This window comes from Phascolarctos cinereus, unplaced genomic scaffold, assembly GCF_003287225.1.
Source record: "Phascolarctos cinereus isolate Bilbo 61053 unplaced genomic scaffold, phaCin_HiC Scaffold_3;HRSCAF=262, whole genome shotgun sequence".
Classification (NCBI taxonomy): Eukaryota; Metazoa; Chordata; class Mammalia; order Diprotodontia; family Phascolarctidae; genus Phascolarctos; species Phascolarctos cinereus.
In genome coordinates, this window is record NW_027555736.1 from 1,228,336 (window position 1) to 1,250,511 (window position 22,176).

General features: G+C 56.8%; 1 protein-coding gene across 4 annotated transcripts in view; it reads right to left on the minus strand.

Annotated features, from left to right (window-relative positions):
• INPP5A (inositol polyphosphate-5-phosphatase A) overlaps nt 1-22,176 on the minus strand; it is a 250,977-nt gene that overhangs the window by 1,761 nt on the left and 227,040 nt on the right. For all 4 annotated transcript variants that reach the window (XM_078150679.1, XM_078150677.1, XM_078150678.1 and 1 more), the window contains 2 exons: nt 17,954-18,027; nt 3,818-3,929 (listed from right to left, as the gene is read on the minus strand). In XM_078150679.1, coding sequence (XP_078006805.1) covers nt 3,818-3,929; nt 17,954-18,027 — 186 coding nt within the window. The remainder of the gene's footprint in view (nt 1-3,817; nt 3,930-17,953; nt 18,028-22,176) is intronic.

Here is a 22,176-nt window from a genome sequence, read left to right on the forward strand (position 1 = left end):
AGGAAAAGACAACAGGGAGAAGGGCTGGGTCAGTCGGGGGCAGTGGCATCACAGAGATGGTGGGCCCACCGTATCCGGGGCTGCTGAGTCGCCCGGGTCACTCCCAAAGCTTCTGGAACAAGGCTGGTGCTCAGGCGAACAGTGGCCATGCCACACTTCCCAAGAAAGGCCCCTGAAAGCCTAGCCTGGCAGCCTCACCCCTCTAGACAGGGCCCCCATCTCTGGCCTGGACTCTGCCCCGGACATCTCTATCGTGCGGCCAGCGGGCACGCTGGGCAGGAGGCGGGAGTCTGCTCTACCTGCTGAGTCCAGGGCCAGTCACACAACAGCAGCTTCATAAATGAATCGATAACAGAAGCAAACATGGGAACAATGATTCCCCTGCCTAAGATGTGACTCTACCTACCTCATTCTCCCGAATATGGTAGGGCTTCTATAAAAACGCACGCCCCCTGGCCCGGATGGGTATGGGCCCACCAGCCAAAGATCCAGGGGCTTACCTCACACATCAGTCAAAGTGGTTTTCAAAACCTTATTTATGGATGTGAATGGCCAACAGAAAATGCTGGGTCAACCTTTAGGGTCCCTCCCCTGCTAGCTGGTTTCTAGGCTATGGTTCAGGGCAGCTTTGGGGCCCTGGAGACTCAGTCCAAGTCCCTGGGCCGTGCCCCCTGAAAGTGCAGGGAGTGCAGGTAGTCTAAGAGGTGCATGCTGCTCCCAGGGGACCACAATCTGGTCTGGGTCTCATCAGATGCCCCCTAACCACCTGCTTTTAGTTCCCCCCAGCTCCTTCCTGCTTGCTGTGAGCTATGGATGTGGTAAGGCCCACCCTAGTCCAGACCTCACACGTGGCTGGGTGGGCCGGGGGGCCAGGGTCCAAGATGGGGACTGGGGGGGCCAGGATCTGAGTCATCGGGTTGGGGGTATGGGGGCTGGGTGGTCAGGATCCGAGTCACCGGGGGCGGGGGGCCAGCCAGGGTCACTGGCACACAGCCTGGGCTGAAGAGCCTGGTGTATTACTCAGCTAGGCAGCACCAGCACACCTTAGCTGGATTCTAAACTATGATTAAAAAAAACCAACAACTCCATTCAAGTTTGAACTTTCTTCTCAAACATTTTGTGTTCTTCTCTCATGGATGATAAAACCCTGACTTGTGTAATTGAAGCGGCTCATCTTTTTGTCATTTTCTCTATTTACTCTGATTCTGACAGCCAGTGACATGAAGCCAGCACCTTCTGCAAGAACAGGAAAGAGGGAGTTCTCCTACCACTACACAAAGCAATTTGTACACGTTAATTACATCTGGAAAGGTGCGCTCGCTGGAGGCTGGCTCGTGGGCTCCCACGACTCGGCCTCCGCTAGAGTCGAGGCGGTCTTTTGCGTCTTGGCCACGGGATGCTTTGGTCTGAGAGGAAACGTTCGAGCTTTGTCGCAGGCGTGATCACTCACGTCTGGCTGGGCAGACTTGATGTAAACAGTGGCATTTACGCCGATTGAGTTAAAACTGAATTATCTTTGATGCAGTCTTAGAGCTGAAGGTCAGGGTTACTCGACAGGGCCCCAGCGTGGAACAGCGCAGGGGACGCACGAGCACCTTCCAATATCTGGGCCCACGGCACTGCCACCCTTGCAAGTGGGGACCCATTCGTCAAGAGCAAGTTGATAATTTACAAAGGCAGCCTGAGAGGGGGGATTTCCGACTGCATAATCTTTCGACAGATAAACAAATCACAGCAGCAACAGCAGCCACTCCAGTGAGCATTCATTACCGCGCGCTCTCAGGCATCACTGCCACTCCCGCACAGTGGGCAACCTGTGGTGTGTTAGGGCTCAGGAAGCAGAACGTAACATGATGGCGAGGTAACCGAGCGTGGCATGATCGATGAGGCCCCGTGTCTGCACAGTCTGTAACAGAGCCATGTGCCAGGTGGTGCCATGAGCTAATTGGAGCACCACAGTCCCCCTCCCCCATCCTAGCACAGCAGGGGCCGTCCAGGGGAGATGCGTCGGCCGCCTGGGATCGGGACCACAGCGTTCAAGGCCGGCTCCCCCAGTTCTAAGACTCCTCATCAGACACGGATGCTGGGGCCAGAGAGAGGTAGGCTCAGGGCTGGATTGGAACTCATGCTCGTCTGGCAGGTTTGCTCCACACAGGGGAGGGGCATTTGGGAGGCCCCCAGGCTGCCTCCAGCCAGAACGTTACTGCTCTAAGATGTTTTCAATAATGCTTTTTGAGACTCTCCTGCTCACTGAGTGCCTGGATGTCAGACTGCTCTGTCCGTGATGAATTAAAGTGTCTAATTATTATTTTTTCAAGGTACAAGCTGACAAAAGCAATCCCAGTATTGACTCTGGGAGGGTTTCACGACAAACATTTCCCTGCAGGTTATAGCAGGGCCTGACCAGTCCTGGCAGACAGAGAGCAGGAAACCTGGGCATTTCCTAGAATTCACTGCATTCCATCACCAGGCAATTTTCTAAAATGACGCTTTGTTTGAAAAAAAAAAACCCTTAGCACCAAAGAATGATTCAACCTTTAGAGAAGAGCAGGCCGTGGCCCCTCCTCAGCCACCCAGTCTGAGACACAGACTGTGGACTTGGGAAGGGGGAGAAAGGAAGAGAGAGAAAGACTGATGGATGGACAGAGAGGGAACAAGCTCAGGTCCACGGGCGCACCGCACCCTTCCCTTTTCCTAGGGCGCTTACGTCTACCGCTCCCTTGTCTGGTCCCCAGTCTTGGATCATTAGGAACACCACACTAGACATAGGGAAACTGAAGCACAAATCGGGGAAATGACTTGCCCAAGGTCACACCGGTAGTTAGAGGCAGGGACAGGATTGGCCTCTTCCCCTATTCTACAAATGAGGAAGTAAGGGCTCCCGGCAGATGCCCAGGACCCCCGGAGGGGTTGGTGAAGACCCTAGCCTCAAACGCAGGCCAGCTCGGGGGCCCCAAATCCTGCCGCCGGCTCAAGATGAGGCTTCGCTGCGTCTGTGGGTTTCTCGTTTGAGAGCAGATCGGAAGAGATCGGAGGAAACAGGGGCCCGTGTCTGAGGAGGGGCACCAGAAGCCTCCGCTCCATGGGCCTCTGTGGGCCTGCAGCCACCACGAGGATGGCTAGGGCTCTGGGGCCGGTCAGAAGCTTTGCGCTCCATTGGCCCTTGGGCACTCAGAGGTGGCTCTGAGTTCTGAGATCCCCTTGTCCCTTAGTGCACTGACCGAGCCCACTGCGCCAGGCAGAGGCACCCGGGGCTGCCAGCCCAGGGGAGAGCCCGGCCCGCAATGCAGGAGCTCCCACTGGGTGAGGGGACTGATCACCCCCGGTGACATGCGCGCGCGTGTATGTGTGTGGGTGTGTGTGTGTGTGGTATGTGTGTGGGGGGTGTGTGTGGTGTGTGTGGTATGTGTGTGTGTGGGGTGTGTGTGTGGGGGGGTATGGTATGTGTGTGTGTGGTATGTGTGTGTGTGGTGTGTGTGTGTGTGTGTGGTGTGGTGTGGGGTGGTGTGGGGTGTGTGTATGTGTGGTGTGTGCATGGTGTGTAATGTGTGTGTTGTGTGTGTGTGTGTGTGCATGGTGTGCAGTGTGAGGGGTGTGTGTAATGAACGTGTGTCATGTGTGTCTGAGTGTTAGTGTGTATAGGTATCTGTGTATGTGTGTAATGAGTGTGCTGTGTGTGTCTGAATGTTGGTGTGTACATGTATCTGTGTGAGTATCCATGTGTGTAATGAGTGTGAGGGGGGGTGTGTGTGTGTGCGCGCGCTCTCACTCCATCCCGGGGCCCAGCCCAGCCCAGCCCCGTGGCTCGCGCACTCACTCTCAGGATGAGCTCCTTAGCTGATGGGGACATGAGGATGCGGTCGCACCACGCGGGACAGCGGGTATTCATGTACTGCTTTCCTTGGCTCGAGTCTTCACTGTATGGGTAACTGGAAGGAGACCGAGAGAGCATGGTCACCATGGCAACGCCCGAGGCCTCCCCCCCAGGGGTCCCTGGGCCCCCCCCCCCAGCCACCCTGCCCTACAGCCTCCCCACCTCCAGTCATCAAGACTCACTCCCACCCACTGCATATTCAGCAAATCTTGTCTCTTTTGCTTGGCCAGCCTACCCTTGAGCAACAGTTTGATTTGGCAGACTTTTATTATGCGCCTGCTGTGTGCCAGGCCCTAGGATCTAAGAAATTCAGCCCAAGGAAGCTGGAGGAGGAGGAGGAGGGAGTGGGGCATCCCGTTTGGCCTGGAGCCAGGGGTCAGTGATAGGGATGCTCCTGAGCGGGACAGTGCCTGGGATAGAGCTGGGCCATCGCGGCAGCATCTGGCCAACCACAAGGGACAGACAAGCCAGTGCGGACACTTGGACCCTGGATAGCACAGTGCTGAAAGCGGCTTCACTGCGTGGCCCCAAGGCACAGGACCGAGTAAGGCGCAATTTTCTTGCCGGCTTCATGGGAACCAGAAGGGGAAAAATAAACAAACCCCCAGCCCAACACCGGAGACATCAGCCACGGCATTCCCGAAATGTGGCAGTGCTACTCTGAGGCTCACGAGGGCTTGCTCAGGCGTGGGGCAGGCATGACTCCTCGCCCCAGGAGTGCCCTTGCACACCTCCTGAGGGCAGAGGGAAGAGGGCTGGCCGGGTGTCAGAGGACCTGCATTCAAATCCTGACACGGTCACCTGCTCCCCTCTGCTCTCAGCCCCAGGAAAATGAGTGTCAGAAGAGCCAGGTCACACCCCAACAGGACGTCCCCCACAAGTAGCTGCCCCGGTCCAGCTTCTGCCTGACAACCTACCTCTCTACCGAGGCAGCCCAATCCCCTCCTCAGGGAGGGTTTTGACTGTTAGGAGGCTGAAATCAGCTGGAAATATTTAATTAGGACAGTAAGACTGAGACCAGGGGGGCCCACTCCCAGCCCCAGCAAGACATGGGAGTGGACAGTCACCCCGCTAACAAAGGTCAGCACCAGGATCTGAACCCAGGGCCTCAGATGCTTAATCCAGGGCTCTTTTCACTACAGCATGCCGTTCCCCTTATCCGTCATTTGCAGGCACTGAAAAATATTTTTGCAGAAGCAGAGAATTCTGAGCAGCTGACACATGGGGGGGCAGCACCCCCTATCACAGACACCTGATCTGCCTGGGAGGAGACAAAGTATCAAGTGCCCGACAGAGGCTGCCCCAGGGCCCCGGCAGTCCACACCTACAGGACTTGATGGTTTGAGTCTCTACTCTGGGCCCTGAGAAGGGGAGGTCGAGTGTGGCCATATCTCTAAAGTCCTGAGCTCTCTCTTAATTGCATGATCCACAGCCTTTTCTCTCTTACACAAACACTCCCTGGGATTTCTAGCTCCACTTTGTGGGCTCTCTTCCCCCATTTAGAGTGAAAGCTCCTTGAGGGTGGAGACATTTTTGTTTGTACCGGTACCCTCAGTGCTTGCACAGGGCGGGGCACATGGTAAATGCTTAAAAAATGGTCCATTCACTTATCCATGCATCGATTCATCCATCCATCAGTCCATCCCTCCATCCCTCCTTCCATCCATCCATCCACCCACTATCCATTCTTCCCCCATCCATTCACCTACTCATCCATTCATCCACCCACCCAACTGTCCATCTATCCATCCATTCTTCCATCCCTCCATTCATCCATCCATCCGTCTGTCCATCTACCCATCCACCCACTATCCATTCTTTCATCCTTTCATTCTTCCATCCATCCACCCATCCATTCACCCCCATTCATCCACCATCCATCCGTCCGTCTGTCCATCTACCCATCCACCCACTATCCATTCTTCCCCCATCCATTCACCTACTCATCCATCCATCCACCCACCCAACTGTCCATCTATCCATCCATTCTTCCATCCCTCCATTCATCCATCCGTCCGTCTGTCCATCTACCCATCCACCCACTATCCATTCTTCCATCCTGCGATCCTTCCATCCCTCCCTCCCTCCTTGACCTCGAAGCTGCTTTTGACTCTGCTCACTGCCCTGTCTCAAGTACTCTCTTCTTGGGCATTCTGAGACCCTGCCCGCTTCTGGTGGTTCTACCTTACTGGATGCTCCTCCATCTTCTTGGCAGGCTCATTATCCATATGCTGCCCCCTAGTTGCAGCTGTTCCCACAAGACTCTGGCCCAGCTCCTCCTCTCGGCCCTCTCTATACTCCCCTCTTTGTGACCTCATCGGCTCCATGGCTTCAGTCACCCCCTACACTGATGACCCTCAGACCATTGGCTCCTGCCTCAGTCCCTCCCCTGGCTGCCTCTCCCACATCTGACCTCCACCCCTTCATCCCCACGCCCATCAGGTAGCCCTACCATTTTACTCATAGAGATGAAGGCTGCCTCAGCAGGTGCTTTCTTGCACCCTTGGGCCGGGGAGGGGGCTGCCCTTTCAACCTCCTGCACACTCTCACTCCCCCCCACTCACAATGTCAAGGACTGTTTTTCTTTTCTGTTTCCCCAGGACCTGGTCCAGTACTTGGCCCCCGTAAGCACTTCACCAACACTCTTTTGTTCACTCCTTCCCTCCCTCATTTAACCATTCATTTCTTTTGGCCACTGCCCAAGCTCAGGCCCTCCTGGCCCCTCACCCAGACCCCTCACTACAGCTTCTGGATGGACCTTCCCATCCCCGTCTCCATCTCCAAACCCTTTTCTCTCTGATCTGTCCTTCACAAGACCAGCACCGTGATAATGCCTCCCTACTACCTGTGTCTAGGAGAAAATACAAGCCCCTGTGCTGGACAGCCACCACCTTTCATGACAGATTCCGACCTGCCTCTCCAGGCTCCCTCCATGCCGCCTGCCGTTTATCCCCCCTGGTCCAGCCACATCAGCCCCCCCCCGGACTGCTCTCATCCCTCAGTTCCATATCTTAGAATCCCCAGTTTCCATCAAAGCCACTAGGGCCACTTTCTCCATGAAGCCTCCCCTGATTATCTCCTCACCCTCCCAGTTGCTGGTGGTGCTCACCGAGTTACTTTGTATTGTCTCCGAATGAATTTTGTATTAAATTGTCTGTGGATAGTCTGACTCCCCTGGCTGACTCTGCGCTCCCTGAGGACAGGGGCTGTCCCCTTCTGTGTCCACAGAAGGGTGGCTGGAACATAGTAGGTGCTCAGCAAATGTGCGCTGACGACATGCCAAGAGCCTTGCTCTATGGGCCATCTTCATACACCAGGAAGGACCGAACTGACTGGGGGCGTATGGGGGCAGGGACAGGTAAGTGTCTCCTTGAAGGAAGAAGAAAGCCTGGCTGTGGGAAGGACTACCTTGGAATCCTTGTGCCCGCTGGAGGGGCAGGCTTCTGGATCTGATTTTGTGGCATCTTCAAGGGCTCCGGGTGCCTAAGAGATGCAGGCAAAATGTCCCTCCATGTGCGGTGAAGCACAGGGCATGCAGGAACATGAAGATGAAGCACCTACTGTGTGCTAGGGATACAAGGAGAGGCAAAAGCAGTTCCTGGCCTCATGGACCTCCCACTCTAATGGGGGGACACCGCATCCACACGAGATACACAAAGGGTAGAGGGAAGCACTCTCAGAGGCAAGGGCCTAGAACTGGGGCGTGGGGGAGGAGATGGTGAAGGCAGCCTCCAGGGCAGGGAAGGAACAGGGGGGCGGGCTGGAATAGATTTAGCCAGTCCTACAGTCTGACCCCACCTTGCTCCAGCCCCATTTAACAGAGGAGGAGACCAAGGCCTCCAGGGGAGCTCCCAGGCAGGGCCTGCTCTGCGCAAGTAGCCCTCGCTGGGAGAAGGCGGCAGGTGGTTCTCCAGGGAGTGGCCGAGACTTGGTGCTGCCCCACAAATACGCCTGGCCTTTTACCGCTCGGCAGGCCCAGCCCCCCTCGTTCTCAAAACACGCCGTGAGAACTCAATTTTCCGCTCCACTGCCATGAGCAAGGACGGCTTAATTTGGAGCATGTGCGAGCCGTGCTCACACGGGCAGATGCCAGGTGCTCGTCACACGGCTCCCGCCTGCCATCAGAGGCGCACGGGGCCGAGGGGCCACGAGGAACTCAGATGGAGACACAAGCTCAGGCTCGGGAGCTGGACACTGACCCGCAGGGTGCCCGTTTCCTCTGGATGCTCGAGCCAGCAGTGAGCGGCACTCAGCCTCGCCCCCCACCCCCACCAGTCATGGGACTCGAACACAGCTCTTCTAACTTGGTCCTGTGCCCTGCCCTGCTCCACACCTTAGACAAAGGCCTGCTCCACCCCCACCTCACTCCCACTTTCCCAAAATGCTTAGAGACACAGGACCTCCCTCCAAGGCATCTCACCCAGCTCGTCCTAGGTCAGGAGTGTGCACTCCTGGGAATCCCTCGGGCTGTTTTCAGAGGGCTCCCACCCCCTTCCGATGTCCGGGTAAAGGCAGCTTCTTGCTTGGTGCCTGGCCCAAGACCCATCTCCAAAGCCTCCCCTCCACATTTCTTGGCCGTGCCTGCTCCGCCATGCTGGTCCCCCACCAACGGAAAAGTTTGGGAGGTGGTGTTCAGGGCCCATGCTCAGTGGAGGTCAGTCACAGTTGCCAAGAATAAGGCAGGTTCTGGGCAGCAGGCTCGGGGAGGCCTTTGGACCTTGGACATCTCCTGATGAGCCTTTGAAGTCTATCCCTCCCCTGTTCCAGGATCTCCAGCCTATGGGGAGCCGGTGACTTCGGGCTAGCCTGGGGCTTAGAAGGCGAGCTAGGCCAAGTCCAGAGCTGGAAGGGAGGGTTGTGTCCAACCCACATAGAAAGGAACCTCCTATGACTGGCATGTGCTCCCCCCATCTTTTCTTGGAGACCTCCATGAATGGTAAGTCGGACGTTCTTGGGGATGGCTCTCACTGTGAGGAAGCCTCCATTGGCCTCTCCTGCTTCCCTGTTGCTCCTGAGTCTGCCCACAGGGTCCAAGCCAAGCACATCTGGCCCCTCTCCTCCACACCATAAGCCTTCACCTTGTCCTTCAAGGCTTCTCCTGTCCATGCTAACCCTTCCTTCCCATGCTTCTCACTCTCCTCTGGACATCCTTCCTGGGGCACTCAGAGTGAACCGCAGTCCTTAGAGGAGGGATGACCAGGGCAGAGGGGTGGGGGCCTCCTTATTAGAGGCTACAACCCTCTTCATGCAACCTAACATGCCATGTCCTACACAGGAGTCCAATCTGAAGGTTTTACATTGCCCACGTGGGCTGAGAAGAAGAACCTGGCTTCACTATCTGCCAGTGACCTCATCTGCCCATAGGGTCCCTCCCCAGACCTCTGGCCAAGGAGCCCAACCTAAGCTGTCGTGCTCTGAGAGCTGAGAAAGCCCCGAGGCAAAGGCATTGCGAGGCCCTGCCTTTGACCCTCACCACTGTCTATCTGCCAGGTAGAGCTGAGACATGCCAGCTGGGCGACACCTGGATTTCCCCGGGTGGTGCTGGGAGACGCACCAGGCCCTGGGCAGCCTGCCGGGCTGGTGGCGGCTGTCCTCTCCACAGGCCCAAACACGTGAGCTTGTTGGGGGCAAAAGCATCACTGTGCTAGCCCATGGGAGGGGCACAAACGAGGAAAAACTAAGTCATCTTGGAGTTGAAACTGGCAGAGAATGGGGTGCGTGGCAGGGAGTGAAGAGCTCAGCAGGCAGGGGAGCACACAGTGGGCAGGGGGGCTCACAGCGCGCAGGTGAGCACTCAGCAGGTAGTGGGCACGGGGGGCACAGTGGACAGGGGAGAGTTCAGCAGGCAGGGGGCACGGGGGGGCACACAGCAGACGGGGGCACAGTGGACACGGGAGAGTTCAACAGGCAGGGGGGTGCACAATGGACAGCGGGGCACAGTGGACAGGGGAGAGCTCAGCAGGCAGGGGGGTGCACAGGGCACAGTGCATCATGGCTAGCTTCGTAAGCCCTGGGCCGTCATCTGGCTTGTCACTCACTCTCTGCGAGTCCTTGACTAAGTCACTCCCCCTGAGACAGTATAGGCCAGATATAGAATGAGAGAGAACTTTGAAGTGAAGAGACCTGGGTTCAATTCTCGCCTGACACTGCCTGTATGAAGTCCGCGGGCCTTGTCTCCTTCATCTATAAAACAACGGGGCAGGACTCGATGACCCCTAAGGTCCCACCCATCGCTCTGATCCCCTGATCCCTCCCGTTGTGCCTGTTTCCAGTCTGGGGTGGAGATATCCAAGGGCCCTGGAGACGTCTCTTTCTCTGCCTCTGCGGAGGGATAGATGGATGGAACCCGGGCACAGCCTGGGGGGAGGCTGCCCCCGGGAAGGAGGAAGAGACAGCCACGGCCACGGCCAGCAGGACCCGATGACCCCTTGGCCAAAGGGGAGGAGTCAGGAGGTCCCAAGCCCCTTCCCAGTCTCTGAGAGCAGAGAACAATCCCTGGGCAGTTCCCTAAGGACAGAGAGGGGCTGGAGGTGGCCGAGGGCTTTTTGTCTGAAGGGTGGCCTGGTTCGGAGAAGGCAGGGCAGCCCTGCCCGGGTCTCCCTCAGAAGGGGCTCTCGTCACCCAGCGAGCTCTCTGAGAGCTGTGCAGCTCCCGTCCGGGACCACGTGCCTGGCGCAGATCCCGCCACTTGGTTTGCACGGGATGGAGGCCAGGAAGCCGCTCCATTCTGCCCTTTGCCAGGGGTCTCCCGGGCATGAGGTCCTGCCCTGGGGACTGTCAGAAAAGGAAAGCAGGCCAAGTATGGGGGTCCCTGGCCTCTGTCAGGGTCTCGGCAAGAAGAAGAACTAGAGATGAGGCAAGCAAGGAGGCACCATGGACAACGTGGCATTGGAGCTGGGCCCTCAGAAGGGAAGCAAGAAAGTCGGGGTGCTGCTTGAGGCATCCCGGGACAGGGACCTGTGCTCTGGTTTTAGAGTCTGTGCTGCGACCGCCTGGGCTCCTTGGTCTCCTCACCTCTAACCAGCTCGAGCAAACTCAGTGCTCGGCAGCACACCCAGCCTCACTCTCTGAGCAGACAGCGGGGAGACTCAGGGGGCAAAGGCTGAGCAGGTGCAAGCTGGGGCTCCCGAAGCATCTGGGGCAGCCAGAGTGAGGGATGAGGGCAAGATGTTCCCTGCCCAAGCCGGAGAGGCAGGAGAGGGAAGTGGGTCTGAAACCCTGGCAACCTCCCTGGATGGAAGTGTGAAAGGCAAATTTGGTATTCCTTGCCCAGCTTCGGGAGATGAAACAACAGCCAGTGTGGGTGACCTTGCCTCCTGAGGAGGGAGGGGGCCTCTCCCCACAAGGGAGGAGGCCGTGGTGGGACTCCGAATGAGGACGGAAGCGAGAGTATGCGTCATTCCAAAGGCCATTAAGAGAAAGACGTCTGTGGGAATGGAAAGGTCACGGGCCGGGGTGAGCTGAGACTGCGGGGCCACACATGCTCCTGAGGCGGATGGGGACTGACTAGCCGAAAGGAGGCCATGCCGGGGCAGAGGAGGCGGGGGCTGACCCAGGACAGAGAGATGCCAGAGACCCGAAAATATGTCCGGCCAGGAAACTGCCTGACAGCCTATAGCCGATAAACACCTAGAGTGCCTTTAAGAGAATGATTAATATGGGAGATTACTGGCTGGGACTTATCTGAAAGCAAACCCAGGAGTGGGCGTGAGCCAGTGAAACGTCCGAGCCTATCTGGCTGGGCGGCAGCTCCCAGAGTAATCGCCATCATTAATGGGGAGCGGTGATAAAATTAACAATCACCCACCTGTAGCTTGGCTCCCCACAATGCCCCCGGCACTTCTGATTATGGCTGCCGCCCAGTCCCTCACCAAGCCTCTGTTTGCTTGCGGTCACAGCTGCTGCCCGGTCTGCGCGGACAAAGCTTGTCTTTAAAATTCTGAGGTGCATTTGCTTCCGAGGGGTAGGGCTGCCAGGGCCTCATGTGAGGTGAGGAAAACACAAAAAGCCTGTCTATCTTGGGACTTGGAAGTCTCGTCTGGAAGGCGACGGCCCGATGTGGTTTGGAAAAGGGGGAAGGGAACGTTCCATGAGGGCAAGGAGCTGGGGAGTTTTCTGGGATCCCAAGCTTGGCTGGCGGCTTCAGGCAGAGAGAATAGCCCCCGGCCCCAGCCCTTCGGAGCAACGACCTGGTCTAGGGTTGGAGGTGGTGGGCAATTTTCAGGGCCACCTATTCAGAACAATTCCCCCAGGGATGGCTGGGAAATGAGGGCGTTCCTCCTTCCCAACCTCAACCCCTCACTTTGAAAAGCAGAATGAACAACTACAATGTCACCTTGAGAGCTGGTAACAAGGACAGGCTGGCTGCCACACAGGATGCTGGACTCCAAGTCAACAGTCATGCTGGACAGCGTGAGCACCCTGTCCAGCCAGCACAATCAGGCCATGAAAAGCAGCTTCCACTTTTGGCCCCAAGCTTGGTTTCAGAGTTCCTAGCATCCCAAGTAATGACTCAGTGCTTTGAAAAGTAAACCCAAGAGGCCAAGTGATCATCGAAATGACCCACCTGGAAAGTTCAGCCTGGCAGGGGTAGGCCCTCTGGAATGGGTGGGGTATTGGGGCTTCAAATGGACAGCCCCTCAATGCCCAAAGACTCGCTCAGAGAGGGGCACGTAGGGAAATGGCCATCTGATGGGGAGTTTGTGCCTCTGGCTGTGCCTGGAGAATCTGGGGAGATGCTGGCTCCCCCTGACTGACAGCTGAGAAGCTGCCGGCATCCAGGGTAGCTGCCCTCAGACAAATGACAGTGCCCGGGTCACCGCTACCAGACCCCAGAGTTCTCTGACTAGCTGCTGGTGACAGATGGGATGGGTCTTCATGAGAGACAGGCCTCGGGCAGGGGCCCAGGAAGGGATTTGATGGTATCCTCCAGTTCCTGATTCTTACTTAGGAGGGTCATTTTCTGGTACGAGGCAGAGAAGGAGGAAGAGGAGGAAGAAGGCCACAGGAGGCTCTTGGTGGGGGCTCCCTCTGCCCATCTACTTATCTCTTTCTGGGCAATTTCCAGAGGGGTGAAGGGTTCCCTCTGCCCCTGGATCTCAGGGCAGTCAGAAGACTATGGGGTTCAGAGTTTAGGTCCTAAAAGCAGGGGCCTCTCCGCCATAGTAAAGGAGACAAAATTTTCTTCCAAAATGCTAAATTCTTAGAAATCCTAAAAGCCAGTGTCCCATGTCAGAGTATCTCAAGCACTGTGCCATTGTGGGTCTTATCTAGTCTTCTTTTGCCAAATATAAATAATGCCCCCCGGGAAAGTCTGACTCCAGGGCCTGGCACGGACTCTGACTGACTACAATTCTCTGACCCCACCCGCCCCCAACTCTGGGACCTGGTGCAGGCTCTGACTGACCATGTACCCCCTACCCCCGACTCTTGGGCCTGGAGTGGACTCTGACTGACCACATGCCTCTGCTGGAGGACTCTGTGACTGGAAGGAGGAGGGCAGCTCTTCCTCCCCCTCTCTGCTCTTGTTGGCACCAGCATTCCTGGGGCTTGGGTGCTGTCCTACCCACTCTGGCCACGCTCTCAGCCCGGGCTGCTGACTGACTCCCTGAGCATCCCCTGCGGTAGGAGCGGCTCCTCCAGCCCTGGAATCCCCTTCCTGACGCTGCTGTGGGAAGCCAGGTCCCCCAGGCCTCCCCGCCTGTGTCCAAGGCCAGGTCCCCCAGGCCTCCCAGCTGTGTCCGAGGCCAGTCCCCCCACCTCCCCGCCTATGTCCGGGGCCAGTCCCCCAGGCCTCCCCGCCATGTCCGAGGCCAGTCCCCCAGGCCTCCCTGCTGTGTCCGGGGCCCATCCCCCAGGCCTCCCTGCCTGTGTCCAAGGCCAGTGCCCCCACCTCCCCACCATGTCCGGGGCCAGTCCCCCAGGCCTCCCCACCATGTCCGAGGCCAGTCCCCCCGCCTCCCCGCTTGTGTCCGAGGCCAGTCCCCCCGCCTCCCCACCATGTCCGAGGCCAGTCCCCCTGCCTCCCCTCCGTGTCCAAGGCCAGGTCCCCCAGGCCTCCCCTCCGTGTCCGAGGCCAGTCCCCCTGCCTCCCCACCATGTCCGAGGCCAGTCCCCCCGCCTCCCCTCCATGTCCGAAGCCAGTCCCCCAGGCCTCCCCACCTGTGTCCGAGGCCAGTCCCCCTGCCTCCCCCCCCGTGTCCGAGGCCAGTCCCCCAGGGCTCCCTGCTGTGTCCGAGTCCAGTGCCCCCTGCCTCCCTGCCTATGTCCGGGGCCAGTCCCCCAGGCCTCCCCACCGCGCCCGAGGCCCAGGGGGCGGAGCCGGCTCACCCACGCTCATCCAGATGCATTAACGAGCAGGGCCAGACGCCCTGCCTAGACTCTGGATCCCAAATACTCTGCCCTTTCCTCCCCAACGTGCTGCCAAGGTCACGGGGCTAGCCTAGCCAGGGAGCCGCAGGCCCAAGGTGCACTGAGATCAACGCGAAGCTGGGCCTGAGAAATCAAGGCAACTCTTGCCTGCTTCGCGAGCCAACTGCAAACAGGCCTGAGCCCTAACAGCAGCCTTTCCCCGGGCTGGGTGGTGCCTGCTCTCCTACCCATGAAAATCGACCTGTTTCTTTAAATAAGCACATGGCTCGCTGGGCCATCTCCTCCCTGCGTGGCCAGAACAGAGCCCCTGAGTGAGGCTGGCTCTGCCCAGTCCGACCCGGCTCCTGGGGCATCCTGCCAAGGAAGCACCAAGGGACCCCCCGCCCCCGCCCCCAGCTGACTTCGGAATGGGTCTCAACAGCTGTGTGGGGCTGTGGAGGAGGCACCACTTCCTGGCGGGGTGCCCTCAGCCCACAGGGACTGACCAATAGAGACCCTCTCCCGGTTCTGCCCATTCAGGTATCGACTTGTCTGTGCCCTGAGAACAGGTGCTCTGCGTGGGCACCCAGCGCCACAGCGACACTTGGCCGGCCAGGGGGCCCTTCTGGGGGCAAATGCCTGGCCGCGGAATCTGGGCGCCAAGGCCTCCAATGCCCCTGTCGCTTTCTTATCCTAATCCCATGCCGCTTCTGGAGCAGAGGGGTTCGCAGCCGCTACTGCTCCTAACCTGGGCACACTCACGCAGCCAGTGAAGGAGCTTCCCCAACAGCTCCCTGCAATGGAAACTGTCATGACTCTCCTGGCATGGCCGGACCAGCCCCTCCCCTGCAAAGCCCCAACAGCCCTCACCCCAGCAGCCCCTCCTCCGAGAGCAAACTCTGCCAGGAAGCCACAGACTTTTTTTTTTTTGGCAGTTGGGGTTAAGTGACTTGCCCAGGGTCACACAGCTAGTAAGTGTCACATGTTTGGTCTGAGGTGGGATTTGAACTCAGGTCCTCCTGACTTCAGGGCCGGTGCTCTATCCACTGTGCCACCCAGCTGCCCCAACCACAGACTTTCTGAACACACTCTTCTCCCCCTCCGCCCCATCCCAACCCTCCCTTCTTATGGAGAGAAACGAAGTAGCCACAGCACCTGGGTGAGGGAGGGAGGAGGAGAGAGACAGAGACAGAGAGAGGAGGGAGACACAGAGACAGAGAGATGAAGAGACAGAGAAGAGGGAGACAGAGACAGAGAGACACAGACAGAGAGAGATGCAGAGAGACAGAGGAGGGAGATAAAGGAGGAAGGCAGAGAGGAGGCAGATATAGAAACAGAGAAGGAGGGAGAGACAGAGAGACAGTGAGGGAAGGAGACAGAGAGACACAGAGAGAGATGCAGAGAGACAGAGAAGGAGGGAGAGGAGAGCTGGAGAGGAGCTCATCTGACAGTATATATCCCATCCTGCCCCATCGGTCCCCCACTCTTCTGCTAGGCCTACCCAATATGCTCTCTGACCACCTGGAATGACCTTGCCATCCTGGGGTGCATGAAGCCTGGCCCAGCTGCAGGATATTTCCATTTTCCATGCTTTAAAAAATATCAGATGATACCATTGCTGTAAGGGAAAGGAAAGTGGCCACCCGGGAGCCCCATGGCCAGAGTTCCCAGCAGACCTGAGGGTCTCCACCAGAGCCCAGCCTTACAGAGGAGGAGGAATCAGCACCCTGGTGGGGGCTGGGGGTGGCGGGAGGCCTGGGGGCCAGTGGTCACCTCACCTCTTTCTAACTATGTTTTTGGCATCATTTCGGGGCTCCTGGACTCTGGGATCTGCAGTCAGTGTGACCCTTTCCTGGGCAGAAATCGTGGCCCTTACTGGAATGGCTATTTGAAACTGACTGCTCTGAGCCATAAAACGCCCTGGCCATGGCTCCCTGGGGAAGAGCTGAGGTGCCGAGGGATGGGGAAAGGGCAGGAGGGGAAAGGGCGGATGGGGGTGGGGGGGGAGCCCAGCAGCCCAGCTCTCTCCCACTGAGCTCTGAGTACCTCAGGAGGGGGGGTGGGCTGGGCTGGAGAAAAAGGCAGGGTCCAGCCCCGCCCCCCCAGCCACGGGTGGCTGTCACAGGCTTAAGTAGAGTGGGGCTGACGGCTGACTGGACTGGCTCAGGTATGCGCCATGAATAACGCCGTCTCCTCAGGCACAGTATTTCTGCTTGAGAATCACCTCCCCTCACCTCCTGGGTCTTCCCTGCCCCAGAGCTGAGGCCCCCCAAGTGCTGGACATGAGTACCAAGTCTGGAAATAAAAGCCAGAGCAGCTAGCTGGGTGGTGCAGTGGCCAGAGTGCTGGTCCTGGAGACAAGAAGACCCAAGTTCAAATCTGACCTCAGACACTTCCTAGCTGCAGGACCACAGGCGAGTTTCTTAACATCTATCTGCCTCACTTTCCTCAAGTGTAAAATGAGCTAATAGCCCTTTCCAGGGCTGTCAGGAGGATCACTGAGATGATATTTGTGAAGCACTCAGCAGTGCTTGGAACACAGCAGGCACTTAATAAATGCTTATTTCTTTCCCTTCCCCTTCTGAAGTGGAGATCAACACCGCCATTGGTCAAAGTCATCCTGGAAGTCCATCTGACATTCACGGTCCCCCCCCCCCGGTTAGACTATCACACCTCTGCAACAGCGCAGGCCCCCCCAGCCCTCAAGAAGCCAGATACGCCTTTCCAGTATGTGACTATTAGTGCATCTCCCCTAGGCACCTCTTCCCCAGGCCCTTCTCCGTCCTGATCACCTTCTTCCAAAACTCTCTGGTTTACTTGCCTGCCCCAAGTCCATACTTCCTCAGCTCCTTCAGGTGAGTGACCCATGACTCAGTTTACCCTAGTGCTAGTTTTGGAGTCAAAGCACCTGGGCATAAAACCTGTGGGATCCTGACAAGTCACATTTTCCTCTAGGAAGAAGGAGCCCATGCGCCATGTTCTCAATGATTCACTGTTTCTTGCTTTACTTAAAAATGACTTAACTAGAACCCAGTCTCCAAAGCCTCTATTCACAAGGGTTCCTGGAAGCCCCAAGGCAGCTGAGGTCCTCCCAGTCTCTTCCTCTCTCTGCTGCAATACGGGTGTGTGTGTGTATGTGTGCATGCATAAACATGTGTATGTGTGTGCATGCACTCACATGCGTGTGTGCATGTGCGTACGTGTCTGTGTGGTGTGTGTGTAGCCAGCCTACTGACTAGAACAGAACATCTTAACTCTGTTCTAGAGCGGAAACACCTGCCATGGTTTCCAAAGAAAACCCTCCCCCAACTTCCTTCCTTCCAGCTCCGGACCCGGGACCTTAACCTTTTTTGGGGGGGAAGGCATCAGGGGCCCCTTGGGCAGTCTGGGGAAGCTTAAGGGCCCCATCTGAGAACTGTATTTTTAAATGCATAAAACACCTAGGGTTACAAAGAAAACCGATTTTATCTGCAGTATGATCATCAAAGTATTTTTTAAAAAGTTCATGGTCTCTCGGTTAAGCTCAGCAGAAGTCTCCTCTCCCCTGAGAACATCCTTCCCCCTAGGATGGCATCCTCAGGCCCCTAGCATCTTTCTCTCCTGTGCTTAGGGAAAGGATGCTCCAGAATGGGATGGGTCAGCTCACACCACCCGGCCATGGGCGCCCACTCCCCCAAGCAGCCTCTGCAGCAGGCAGCCAGAACAGGAAAGGCAGAGAAACTCACTTACCTAGGAGGAAATGAGATGTCCAGTTCATACAACTTGTCTTTAAAGACAGACAGCTCTTTGTCGAATTCCAAGAGCTATGGGAAAAAGGAAAAGATGCCCAAGTCAGCCGTCACTAGGGAGAGGCTGCTTGGAGGCCGAGCCCAGGAAGGGAGGCACCTTGGCAGCAGAGGCACCTAGGCTCAGGCCCAGGGGTAGAGGGTCGGCCTCCCAGTCAGGACGATCACCACCCAGGCCCCTCTGGCATTCCCCCCCAGTTAGGCTGGGGCTGGCTCTGACACCTGTCCGGGAGGGACCCCTCCTCCCTTCCCCTACAGACACACTTGGGGGCTGCTCTGACCTTCTAGCCGAGTGAGACCCCCAAGAAGCACTTGGGCCGGCATGGACCAAGCGGCCCTGAGGGGGCGTTCAGGGGGTGCCTCGGCAGCCCACGAAGGCCTGTCCATGCGTGCACTGGGCGGCAGACACGGGAGCTTTTAAAAACCTCCCCAACTCGGGTGGGGAGGGAGGAAGGGAGAAAACTTGAAACCTAAAGTTTTAAAAACATATGTTTAAAAAACATGCTACTGGGAATTAAGAAATACAGGAAATGGAGTACAGAAGTCTATCCTGCCCTACAGGAAAATAGAAAGGGAAGGGGATAAGAGAAGGTGGGGGGGATATAGAAGAGAGGACAGACTAGGGGAAGGGATATTCAGAATGCATGCCATCTTGAAGTGGGGGAAGGGGCAAGATGGGGTGAAAATTTGGAACTCAAAATCTTGTGGAAGTAAATCTTAAAAACTAAAAATAAATAAATTTATGTTAAAAATTAAAAAATAAAAAGTATTCTGCTTTAAAGAAAAGAAAAAAAATTAAAAAAAAAAAACCTCCCCGACTCTGCCCAGGTTTTAAATGGAGATGAATTGTGGGGTCAGCTCGGCTTTCACAGATTTAAATGCTGTTTAAAGGGACAAAAACTGGTGAACCTGATGCTCACGAAACCCAGTACAAAGTGCCAGCGGAGATCTTCTGGGGTGCGTGTGGACAGTGAGGGGTGGGGGAGCAGAGGGCGGGGGCTGGGAAGGCAGTCCCCACCCCTTTCCAACGGCCCCTCCGTGTTTGCCCACGTTCATTAATCACGTCCCATCTCACAGCTGTGCCAATACAACTAGGAGGATGGTGGCTGTTCCCAGCGAGATGAGATCCCTTCCGCTGCCTCATAAATCATTCCTGAAATGTGCAATTAGCGGCTACTTGCCCCCGTTAATTATTGTGGGAAAAGCCTCTACCTGAGCCACCTGCACTGAAGAGGCAGCCCCCCCGGCCCTCCCACTCCTGCCAGCTTGGGGGGCTGCAGCCCCCAACTCCTCCCTCTGCTTGACACGGCACTGCCACCCTGGTGGGGCAGCGAGGGTGCTCAGCGAGCAGATTTTGGCACACTCGCTGACCTATTGGCCAAGGTGCAGGTGGGACACCAGGGGTGAGGAACGCTGCATACACTATCAGTGGTCACGAGCATCTGCATCTGGTGCAATTCCCAGCAGGGACAGAGCAAAGACAAAGCAAACAAACCCAAGCAAGGGCAGAGATTCACGGTCGGTCTGTCCATCTGTCTCTCTTCCTTTGGCGCTCCCCAGGGTCTCTGAGGCTGCCCCTGAAATACGAGACGTGGCTACGAGCGTGGCCCTGGAGACAAGCTGGGCCCCGCCCAGCCAAGGAGAGAGCCCTGCACCAGAGGAGGGGTCAGGCGACGTCGGGGGCAGCCCAGAAGAACCCCTGCCAGCAGCTGCGAGGTCCCTGGGCCAGAAAGGGGGACCCAGGTCACACTGCATTCCTCTCGTGATGGAGGGCGGTAGCTTGGCCTTTTCCTTGTGGAACATGCCGACCTGCCTGCAGATGTCCAGCTTCCTCTGCAGACTTGTGCCCCTGTCCCAAAGCTGCCTGGCCAGCCCCCTCTGCCCAGCTGGCTGGCCCTGGGCAGTCGAGTTCTCCCCTTGTCAGGGTGGCAGTGAGGCCACTGACAGCCTCGTCGCAGCATCATGGGCGTGGCACATTCCACGTGGGAGATTCGCCACCAGCAGGGAAGAGGATCAAAGTAAGCCTCTGATTTACTGGGGGGGGGGGGCGCGCGTCAATTTCTTTCGCATTTTTCTGAAACTTAGGTTGCTGACAATGAAACCCAGGCAACACGCCTGGCTTCGGACAGAAAGAGAAGGCCGCCTTCTCCTGGGATGCCCCAACGGACCTGCCCCAAGAAGGCCATGTCATCCAGGAGCTGGAGGAGATCCATGGCTTCCTGGGGGCCCGAGTCCGGCATCTGTGCGCGGCCGGATCGGTGCCACGGACCACAGCTGTCAGTGGCCACGCTGGGAAAACTCACAGCCACAGAAAGGAAGTGATGTTTCTGGACAGCCCCCGAGAGAGGGGGGTGGTGAGACGGTGCCAGGCCCTTTCCACTGACCGGTGGCAGGTGCAGGTACACCAGAGGCAAATGCGACTTTGGAGGACCTTGGGTTCTAGAGCCTGAAGGGGCACCTTCAGTTTACAAATGGGGAAGTGGCATGGGAGGGTCCCACCTGGCCCCTCGGGCTCTTCATCCTGGGCTCCTGCCCCTTCTTCACCCACAGGGGGGCTGGAGCATAGTCAGGTTTTTGTGGTTAAATGCTTTCCTGCAAACAGCCCTGGGAGGGAGGCAGGGAGGGCCTGAAGGCTGAGTCTCTGGAGGTAGGGACAGAATCAGAGCTTTGTTAAGAGGCTTGTCAGGGGGTGGAACCTAGAGCCAGCACAGACCCAGCTCGGCTCCCAGCCCTGACCCTCACTGACAGCATAACTGGGCGTGCTGTGGCCCCACCTCCCTGGATTCCACTGTCCTCCTCTCTAAAATGGGACCACAGGCCTGCTGCAGGTAAAAGGCCCACACCCGGTGATGCGCGAGCTGCAGAGCTGAGCCAGCGCCCCTCCCTGTCTGCTCCTGGGGCAGAGGTGAAAGCGGCGGCACCCAGAACCTCCCAGAAGTCATGGAGGAAGGGACATCCGTGGGCATTGAGTGATCCTGACCCAAGCCCAGAGCTCTTCTGGAGCCTTCCCACATACGGTTTGTTTTACTTGACTTGGTGCATTTTTCCAAGGCACTTCCCCTTCTTTCCAGTGCACAGTAGGTGCTTAATATCTGCTTTATTCATAGATCGTTTCTTCTGGTGGGTGGGAGAGAAAAGAGGTTTTTGTTAAACTAAAAAAGAAGAAAAATTAGAGAAGGGGAGCCCCCCTATCATTAAGGCAGCCCATGACATCTTCAACCATTTCTAACTGTCAAGAAGGCCTTGTCGCCATTCCTCCAGTTTCCTCTTGGGCCTCTTGGCTCAGAGCCTGCCCCCTCCTCTACAAGGTGATCTACAAGGTCTTCCCATCCCCAGTCTTCTCTTCTTCAAACTGGATGGATCCTCCAACAGCCTGAATGACTCACTCACGTTCAGGGACACCACAGCCTGAATCCTGGCCCACACCCACATTCCCAGGATGCACGGCCCTGCAGGTCTCTTTGGGTCTGACCCTTTCTTCATGAAAGGAATGGTCCCAAAGTCCTGGCATTCTGATTTTTCATAATCTCTCTCACCCAGCTGAGGACAATCTGTAGACTCTCTGACTTGGGAGGACTGCCTCCCATGGCTGGAGGGAAAGTGGAAATGCCAGCCTCTGGTGGACTGATGCCCTTGACCGCCGGCACCGCGGAGCAGCAGAGGCACTCGGGCCCCGAGTTCATGCCAGATGCTGCTTGGCTAACTGGGGACTGCAGTCATATCCACTGCAGACAGGCAGCCCCAGGTATCTGCAGCCACTAATGTATAGGTGGCCTGGCGACAAACATTTTGGAATGCAGCACACAGCTGTGAGAACTTTGATCTTGGAGGTATCTGCCTTGACCCCTAAGAACAAAGACTATCAAGGCGTCTCAGTACCAACCCTCCCTGAGGTTCAGGCTATTTTAAATATTATTATTATTATTTTTTGTTATCCTGAACTTGACAAACACAAGCAAACATGGGCACGCAGAACAGAAAAAGAAGGAGGCATAACGGGCAAACTGCAATCACACACAACTTAATAAAGTCAGTCTGCCAGTCTCAAAGCTCTCCTGTTGTCTGTGTCTCCTCTGGACTGACTTGGGCGCATTTTTGGTGACTGTCTTTCCTTTTAGTTTCGCCTTCGTGAACACCGGTTTCCCATGTCTGGAAACATAGCTTCCC